The sequence below is a fragment of the Passer montanus genome, unplaced genomic scaffold (genome assembly GCF_014805655.1).
Source record: "Passer montanus isolate IOZ18808 unplaced genomic scaffold, ASM1480565v1 scaffold40, whole genome shotgun sequence".
Taxonomy (NCBI): Eukaryota; Metazoa; Chordata; class Aves; order Passeriformes; family Passeridae; genus Passer; species Passer montanus.
In genome coordinates this window covers 680,093-689,687 of record NW_024368819.1, presented here as the reverse complement: position 1 = coordinate 689,687, position 9,595 = coordinate 680,093, and the positions used below count along the sequence as shown (strand labels likewise).

At 51.9% G+C, this 9,595-nt stretch overlaps 1 protein-coding gene across 3 annotated transcripts; it reads left to right on the top strand.

Annotated features, from left to right (window-relative positions):
• Nucleotides 1–992: 992 nt before the first annotated feature.
• On the top strand, nucleotides 993–6,410 carry MAL (mal, T cell differentiation protein). 3 transcript variants are annotated; one of them, XM_039718823.1, is made up of 4 exons: nucleotides 1,004–1,643; nucleotides 4,910–5,080; nucleotides 5,219–5,347; nucleotides 5,576–6,410. In XM_039718823.1, exons 1-4 carry the CDS (start codon nucleotides 1,557–1,559, stop codon nucleotides 5,648–5,650), a joined length of 462 nt encoding a protein of 153 aa, XP_039574757.1. In that variant the 5' UTR covers nucleotides 1,004–1,556; the 3' UTR covers nucleotides 5,651–6,410. The 3 variants fall into 3 exon arrangements, with proteins under 3 accessions (XP_039574758.1, XP_039574757.1, XP_039574756.1); XM_039718824.1 differs by lacking the exon at nucleotides 5,219–5,347 and having other exon boundaries at nucleotides 993–1,643; XM_039718822.1 differs by lacking the exon at nucleotides 1,004–1,643 and having other exon boundaries at nucleotides 2,126–5,080.
• Nucleotides 6,411–9,595: the final 3,185 nt, after the last annotated feature.

Sequence of the window (9,595 nt, the reverse complement as noted above, 5' to 3'; positions counted from 1 at the left end):
TTAAGAGAGTTTGGTCAAGCTGTGTCAGCATTCTTCACCACTGAACCCAGGGTTCTACTAAACTCCCTGCTTTTTAATCCATCACCAAAACCTTGTAAATAAGACAAAGAAGGGATTCTTTAAAGCTGTCCCAGCCCTTCCAAATGGAACAACTCTAGTGCCGCTGCCATTCATAATGCAGTTACTTGTTCCTCACACCAGTCCTGTGGTCCCAGGAACAGGAGAGCTTCATCCCCATCCCTTACAGAGACAGTGAGACCCCTCTGGAGCTGTGTCTGTGTCTCCAGCTCCAATCCCTACATTCCCGCTGCTTCCAGCTCTCCCTCTTTGCTGACTGGTTTCTAGGTTTGCCTCATATCCAAGTTTTCATCCATTACATGTGGCTGTGTCACTTTAGGGCAAATGGAATCTCACTGGAGAAGGGGGAGGTCAGGTGGATGCAGCAAAAACACTCTCCCACCTTTGAATAAGTCATGAAAGTCCGCACAGACTCTGCATTTAAGTGAGAAAAGGCCTCCAGAAGAAAAAGAAAATTGGCATTATCTACTTAGATGTTTTTGCTTCAATAGACTGGAAATAATAGAGTTCAAGGTCTGGGTAAGAGGCATCCATCCCACCCCTTCACTGCCCCACCAGCTCTGTGGTTCTGTGCTTGCTCTGCCATGTAACCTGCCCCTCACTTAATCTGCTTATTAAAAACATTTCCCCAGTTTTTCCAATGTTGCAGCCTCCTCCACTCATCTGCCCCACTGCTTTCTCCAAGGGACAGGTTTTACCCTGTCCTCCTTTCTCAAGGAAAGTCCTTTCTTTGCGCTTTTTGGCCTCAGCTTCTGGAGTTCTGTGGTTTTTGCTGTGTGCCCAAGTGTGTTAAAAAGGAGTAAATATTCCGTATGAAGAAGAAGGGGAATTACTTCCCCCATGGACTACAGACAAAAAGATAAAATTTAAAAAGTGAAACTGCCTGGGAAGCCTCATCATTTTAGGTCATTTGTGTCACCGTGGCACTTCCAATCTCCTGCAGAGATGATGGAGGTGCAGTTTGGTTGCCCTCATCCCTGGATGTCTGTGGGACATTTCTGGGCCCCGCTGTCTGCCCCGTGTCACATCCTGGCCACCAGCCACCCTGGTGTCCCCTGCCTGACCCCTCAGGGCTGCGGGGCCAGGCTGGCTCACTGTGCAGCTCCAAGGGGACTCGAGGCCGTGCAGGTGCATGGGCACAGGTGTCGCCTGCTGCCCGCAGCTGTCACCCCAGTGCCACTGGGCCCTGCCTGGCAGGCTCGGCCGTGCGGGGACAGCCGAACTCTGCTCCCAGCGCCCCGGGGCTGCCCCTGCATCTCCCATGTGACTGCAGGTCACAGGGCTCGGCCACACCTGTGCCACTCACTGCTGTCTTCACCTGTCAGCAGGAAGCAGGGCGGAAAGGAACCAGAGCAGGAAGGGGAGAAAAGAGGAAGAAACGAGAGCAGGAAGGGCAGGAAAGGAGGGAGAGAGACAGAGGGAGAGGTAAGGAGGCTGCATTCACAGAGCGCCGACGAGCACCGTGCCAGAGGCTTGCAATGTCCTCCTCAACTTCCAGCAGCACTTTGCCCAGCGGCCTGGCCGTCCTGACGACCTTCCCAGATGTGCTCTTCATCCCCGAAATCGTGAGTGCTGGCTTGTCCCTGGGGGAGGGCCGTGGCTGCGGCTGGGGGCTCAGCACAGGTTGTGCTGCAGGTGTCCGAGGGGTGACACTTGTCCCCAGACCGGCTCAGGAATGTGGCTCAGGTCCCTGAGCCACACGGGGCTGGACGGCATCTTATCCTCGCAGAAAACCACGGGCGCTGAAGTTCTCCTTCAGTCTGCAGTGGGATTTTCTGGAGCCTTTGAAAAAGGCTTTGATTTCCTGCCTGAAGAAACAGCAGGGGTTGCCGGTGGGTTTAACCAGGCTGCCAAACGGGGATGGTTAATTACCTGGCGGTAATTAACCCTCAGCACAGGCAGAGGGGGAGCTGCTGGCTTGGAGCAGGGGCTTAGGGCAGCCGCGGGAATTGCGTGTCCCTGCCGGGGCTGCGCTGCCCCACCGCGGCATTCCCGAGCCCAGGGAATTGCGTGCCCCTGCCGGGGCTGCGCTGCCCCACCGGCGAAAGGTGGGCAAAGGGTGAGCAAACACCTCATAACTTCGTTCCACATCGTAACTTCATTGAGCAGGAGGAGATCGCAATCTTTAATGGATTTGGCGCACGTGGTTGAAAGCTGAGCATGGGTTGTGGGATACAAAGTCTCAGCCTGAACTTTTCCCCCCGTCCTCTGCCCCACTCCTGGAACGTGCTCCTCTCACAAGAGCTTGGGAGGTTTTTTTCCAGATTTCCAGCGCTTTGGTCCAGCTTTGAAAGCTCTGGCTGAGTATTGTGAGGATGGCGTTCAGATTATTCCCTGCTAAAAACTTCAGCTTTGCCATCTGGCACCAGATCCTTTCCTGTCACCCAGCTTGGTCCGCGCTCCTGGGATTGACGGCGTTTCCTTGGTTCTCCCGGTGACAGCAATGTAGCAAAGAGGATGTGGGAAAGGCTTTGCTTCAGCCGCTCCTCCGTGCTCTGCAGGCCTGGTCCCTGCCCCAGAGCAATGCCAGGTTTCCTGCAGCCACGGGAAGGAGGATGTTAGGTGCCTGTGGGGGTTTTGGCTGGGCTGACACTTGCCAGCCACCCCTGCCACTGAGCTGTGTCAGTCCCGCTGGCCTCAGAGGGCTCATTCCCCTTGAGCTGTTTGTTTGTGATCCCTGTCTCCAGGGCATTTGGCAGGGCAGCTTGCTGAAGTGAGCACCCTGTCCTTTGGTTTGGGTAAGATCTGGAAATGTGCATCCTGAAGGCCCAGGAACCGCCCAGGAAGGAGGAATGCTGTATGACTGGATTTCTCCATCTCCAGGCAGATTCTGGGCTGTGCTGCTGTGTGACCTCTGCTGTGTACAAAGGAGGTGGCTGCTTGAATCAGAGGGATAGAGAGTTTCTCATTCCTTAGTGGAATCTCAGATTGCCTACCATGGGCCAAGATAGCAACATAACAAAATAAAACAAAATTGGCATTTTAAATGCTGAGGGGGTTGTGAAATTTTCATAAGATCCTGCCTGCAGCTCAGATGATGGCCACATTTGCATGGGCTGATCAAAAACTACCATTTTTAATCTGTGGGGCTCAGTTTAATTATTGTAATCCATTTAATTTGAAGAATTTTCTGCACATATGAATACCCAGACCTATGGAAAACCTGAAACAAGCTGAAAGCAGATAAGTTTTCTTTGTAAAAGCTGTTTAAAGGATGAAATTTTTTTCTTAGACTGCTGTCCACATCCTGCTGTGAGTTATTGAAAGCCTCTCAATCCTTCCTTCCTTTTTATGAATCTTCACCATAAAACCAAAGTCAATAATCAAACCACGTCAAACAGAATTTTCTGAGTGGGTCAGCAAAGCCTGCAGGAAGGAGAGATGGTGAATGATAGGAAGTGAGCTGTGGTGCTTTTTTCCCCAGCTTTGTATCTCACCATAATTTGTGCTGGATTTTAATGGAGCAGCCATAACGCTTTCCCCCAGGATTTTTAGCTGCAACACACTCATTGTGTCAGCACATGAGTGATTGAAAGGACTGGATTAGTGCTCAAGGCTCAGCCTTTGGTTGTTACAAGAGGGCCCAGAAGAGCAGCACTCTGGAAGACCCATTTTCACTCAGGTCTTTGCCACATCTCAACCACATAATTGATGTAACATGTCAATTTGCATAATGGCACCAACAAACTTTCCTACAACTGTGGGGTGACAAAAATGATGTAACATTTTCTGAGTTACCATAAATCAGAGACTTTCTTTCCACTTGCAAAATGATTGGAAGGAAATGGAAATGGAAATGAGTACGAGCTGGCACTTGGATGCTGACTGGGATACACTGGCCATACAAGGATCAGAATGACCTCAGAGTCAGCAAGGCTCTCCTGCCTCTGGACGTTTGCCTGAATCCCAGAGTGGCTGGTGGTGAGGGATAGGCCCCCAGAACAGCACAGGTCCACAGAGTGTGGGCTCAGCTGTGGAGCTCCTTATCACAGGATGCTGCACAGACTGAACTTTGCACAGGTCCAAGGAACAGCTGGGCTGATCTGTGGCACAGAACAGCTCCTGAGGGCGTTGCAGTGCAAAGGCATCACTTGCACTCCAGGCACTCCACAACACTGAGCATAATGCTCCCATCCTCTTGTGCAGGAGTCTGCTGGTGAAGGGATGGAGCCTAGCCATGGCTGTCCCTCTGTACCACCAGGAAACCCATGGCAAGCTCCCAAGGCTGGCTGAGAAGGCCCCACCTGCTCCCACACCAGCACCTGGGACCAGGCACAGCTCTGGTGTAGGCAATGAAGGATGACCCAAAGAGCAGCACTACAAGCTTCCTTTCCCAAGCAGGAGCTGGCAGCCTCAGACTCTTTTCCTCTCCCCAGGTTTGAGGGAGTCAAACCTCTCCTCAGCCTGTTCTCTCCTTTCAGAGTGACATTTGCATGTGACCTTTGGGAGGGCAGGTGTCTGTGCTGCTTGTGCAGGTGAGCTGGGTTTGACACTGCTCCTGGCAGAGATCTGACACGCTGGGTGTGAAGCAAACACAAATCTCCTAAATCAGCCTCCCTATTCACTAAAGCCAGCCCTCAGAAGGGTCTGAGCCAGCCTCTTAAGCACACTGGTGTAGGGAGGGTGTGAGTGGCAGTGGCACCAGTGAGGAATTTTTTTGGGTCAGGATCAGTGGCAGAGACTCCCAGCTGAATGCCCATTTTCAAGTGGAGGCTGGGAAGAACTCATGGGCTGCTGCCATTGCAGTGCCAGAGGTGTGAGTGGCTTTTGGCTCTGCTCTGGACAAGTCACCTTACCCCACACTCACCCTGTCCCCCACTTTGACTTGCAGATCTTTGGGGGCCTTGTGTGGATCCTGGTGGCATCCTCGAGGGTCCCAGACGCCATGCTGCAGGGCTGGGTGATGTTTGTCTCCGTGTTCTGCTTCGTCATGTCCATCTCCCTCCTGTGCCTCTACCTCTGCGGGGCTCACGGCGGCGGCGGCAGCTGCTGGGTCACCTTGGTACGTGCCTGTGGCAAACCCTGGGGGTGGGTTTGTCACCAGCAGGGTGCTGCTGCTGCTCTCCAGACTGCAGCCCGGGGATGGTTGTAGGGGCAGTGTGACTCCCCCCGAGGTGACTGTGTGATCCTTGTTCCTCAGGATGTCATCTGCCACTGCACGGCAGCGCTGTTCTACCTCAGCGCCGCGGTGCTGGAAGCCTACATGACCTATTCCCTCAGCTTCTTCCTGCCCCTGGCACAGCAGTACAGGGAGAACATTGCTGCCGTGGTGAGTGCCTGGCAGGAGGGCAAGGAATGGCAGCAGGTGGCTCTGGGGTGGCCTCAAGTGCAAATCTGTATTTGCACCAGCAGTTTGGGGAGCGGGGACAGAAACTGGTTGCCATCTCAGCGTGCACGGGTGTCCCCAGACATGTGGCATGTCACGAGGCGTGGGCTCGGTGCTGGAGTGGCACCGTGCCACAGAACACTGACGGGCTGGTGTGTTTTTCCATCCCAGGTATTTGCATTCGTGGCCACCCTGCTTTACGTGATCCACAAGGTGTTCTCGCTCCTGCGGTGGAAATCGTCCTGAGAGCCTGAACAGCCCCAGGAACAATGGCTGCCATCTCCGGGCTGGGTTTGGGGTTTGGGTTTTAATGTATAGCCTAGAAACAAGCAGCTTTTTATGTGGGATCTTGGTGATGAAGACAAGGAGCCTGCCAGAGAAAGGAATATCCTGGCACAATCTGTTTCCCTTCAGTAGCTTACAGGCTGGGTACAGTTTGATGCTGGGGCCAAAAAAAAAAAAAAAAAAAAGCCATCCAGCTTTAAAAAACCATAATGTAGTTGGGTTCAAAGGGCTAAAATATCCCTGGACTTTACCTTTATGTGTCCAGGGTTGTTACTGGTATCACGGGAAAAGTGAACAAGCACCAAGAGGCACAAGTGTGAAACTGTGTCATTTTAATTGCTGTGTGACCGTTTAAGTGTGTTTCCCCCCCTAAAACCACTGTACAAATTAACATTTTCATGCAGTTTCTGAAAATGCCTTCTCTGACTTGCAATGAGCAATGGGAATATTTACCTCAGCTCGGGAGCAATGTGGGTCACTGCAGCTCCTGAAGGGTGCTGCTGAATTCTGAGGCATGACCGTAAGGCCAGGAATTATCACTGCCCTTGATCCCACCCCTACAAAGCACAGCCTGGAAGGGGCCCAGTGGGCTGTAGGAGAATTCCCTGGGTGATCAGAATCAAATCCTCAGTAAGCAGAAGCAATCAACTCCTGCATTTGGTGAATGGCTACTCTCTCACACACTGCCACGGTGTCACTAATAAAGATGGGTTTGCTGTGATTTTGTCAATGGGTGAGTCCTTGCTGCTCTTTTTCCCTTTGCTGCACCCAGGCACAGCCCCAGGAGCTCTGCACCCTCACAGGGCAGGGCCACCACGGGGGCTGAGTGAGTGGCTGTGTGGAGCTCAGTTGCCAGCTGGGGTTAAATCTTCACAATGAATTAATTGAAATGGGGTTTAGACCCAGGAAAGGATGTTTTCAACATGCTAGAGGTGCCTAAAAAACAGTGGTGCTAAATTATCTCTTCCAGCTTGTGGGGCAAAAAATGCCTCCATTTTAAGTCTGAAGTTCCTGGATAACAATGAGAACTAGAGGACAAGAGGGAAATAAAAGTTGACTTGGAGGCTCCTCTGCTGCTTCATATCCGGGGAAACTTTTCACCTGTGACCAGGGGTTTGGTTTGAAGCTTTTTAATTACAAACTAAGGAAAACATTTGTGGAGATTTTCTCCTCCTGAAAACCAGCCTGACTTGTTTTGCTTGTGTTACTGTGACAACAGGGAACTGGTTGCAACAGAGGTGGAAAGAGAAATCCCTTTTCAGAGCAGGGAGGGAACTCAAAGCCATTGGACAATGGGAGACATTGGCAATGGACAATGGCACATGGTTCTGAAGCTCAACATCCACCCATTGAAACTGGTTTCATCATCCCATCACCATGGGGTGTGTGTGGGGGTGTTGGTGCCCAGGTTCTATTAACGCCCCTGAATGTGACAAGGGAACACAAAGATGCCTTTCTGCTTGGATGTGTTTACAAAGGCAGGGATCTGCAGCCCTGCCCTGGGCCTTGGGATAAACTGTCTCTGTTCCACCTGCAGCCAGGTGTGCCCAGCACCCAGGGCAGCCTGTCCCCTCACATCCCTGTCCCTGTGCCTTGTGGCCATCCCATTTACAGCCCACGGCCTGGCATGGCCCCAGTCTCCTTCCTTCTGCTTTGCTTTGCCCTTTGCTTTCCCCCTGCCCACCACACACCAGCTCACACCAGTCTGCACCAGTCCCCCTCCATGTCCTTCTGTCCCACCCTGTTTGCCGAGTGCCTCCCCCACAGCATCGGCCCAGCCTTGCTGGAATCCAGCACTGGGAAAAGCAGCCAGGTGCTGCTGCCATGGCAGTGTCAGCAGCTGGAGGGACACCGAGGGAGGTTCTGTGGCCCCAGTGTCACCTGGGCCCAGCTTTTGCCTGGGGAGGGCTGGGCATATGGAACAGACACCCCCACCTCTCACAGAAAATGGGGCTGGAACTTTGACACCCTCCTGGTGTGACCCCAAGTCCAACCCCAGGCAGCTGAGCAGGGGGAAGGGGGGTCCCTGCTTGGCACAGGGTGGCAGGGCCAGCACAGGACAGTGACACTGCGAGGGGTGGCTGCTGAACTGCAGCAATGTGCACCTTCCCTGCAAGGTGGGAAGAAAAGAAAATGACACAAAAGAGGTTCATCATGCCCAGCTTTCCTGTCACCTCAACGCAGCCCCAAAGACTGCCATCCATGCCCTGGAAGCTGGGCAGCCCAAGGGGCCTGTCTGGAAAATGGCACTCCCCCTGCACTTCCTGAAGGGAAAGATGCTGCCCAGAGATCAGAGAATGTCCCAGGACCTCCAGACCACGTGTGCAGCACATCTCTTCCCGACAGGGAGCCCTGAGGGCAGCACTGACCCCAGAATTTGCTGACACTGCTGGAAACATGGGGCATGATGGACACTGCAGGCTAGCAAGCCTTTTCCCTTGGGAACAATTCCATGGGGCCAGTGGCACTCTGGCAGGGCTCCCCAGGATGTGGGAAGGCTGGCCCTGTAGTTTGTTCAACACAGACATTGCAGTCCCTGCCTGCAGAGCTGCTCGCAGTCTGCCCCAAAATCCCATATTAATGGGGGATTAATAATTAAATCCCACATTAAAAGCCCTGCATTTGCTCAGGAATTCCCAGAACCCCCCAGACTGGTCCCCCTCCATCACTGGAACTCCCTTGCAGATGTAACTGGATGGAGCAGGCCATTTCAAAAGCCACAAATCAGGCTTTTTTTCAGGGCATTTACAAGTCCCATTCACACAGCTGAAACACTGAGCCTATTGTGCCCCTGCAGCCACCACCAGGGTTCATCTGGTTGTGTAAGTGGAATCCTCATCTCTGCTCTGCCCCAGCTTCCTCGGCAGGACAAGGTCTGCAGGCACCTGCTCTGGAGAGCAGGCAATTACACGGTAGTTAAACCAATCTGTGCACCTGAAGGCAGGCAAAGCCTCAGTTCCTATTAAAAACAAGATTGCAGACATATTCATTAACTATGCCCAGATTGTAATCTTGGTTGCTCTTGCTTAACTAAGTGGTTTAACCACTCTGTTAACTATTCTCCAAATATTTGCATACTGGATACCTTGCCTCCAGCAATGCAATGAGTTAGGAGAACCTCCATCTTCTCCTGAATTGCAGGAGAAGAATTTGATTTTTAATAGAAAATTATGACCAGCTCCATGGAAAATGCAGGAATTTCCCATTTTACAGCCAGCTTTTTCTGTGAGCAATGAGCAATCTGTGTGCTGGGTAAAACATCTACACAAGCCCCTGTGTTAATATAAACAAACCTGTGGGAACAGTAAAGCCACAAAAGATTGATTTTATGCAGGGATCTAAGCTCAACAGCAGAGATGCCAGCTGAAGCTGAGCACACATCCCCCAACAGCAGCTTGATGTGCTGGGACAAGAAACTTTGCAACCTGAACACCTGGAAATCCCTATTGAAGGTATCTTTTGACTGAGGTATTGAAGGTATTTTTTTCCTAGTGAACAGGGAAAAACCCTTCATCCCACTGCTCAGCAGGCATGGCCTTGGAAATAGAATTTTCATTGCCAGAGTGAGATAAAACTCAACTAAATTCACCCTGCCTGTCTGTATATACACAACTGCTGTCTTTAGAAACCTGCATTGAAATCAGTGTAAAACATGGCTCCTAAATGTCTTTAACATTAGAACTCCAAATGCAAATTCCCAGGTTGGTTTTGAAGAATTTCTAAGGTATTTTCTCCCACACCAACAAAAGAGGTGGCCCAAGCATCTTTCAGAATTTGGGGAAATGCTATGACAGGCACTCTCAACTGGGAGGCACAGAATGGAGCTCCTGAGCCTTGGCAGTGAGACACAGGGTGCACACATGAGCTCCCACCACTGCTGCTTGCTTCAGCATCTCCCAGACACCA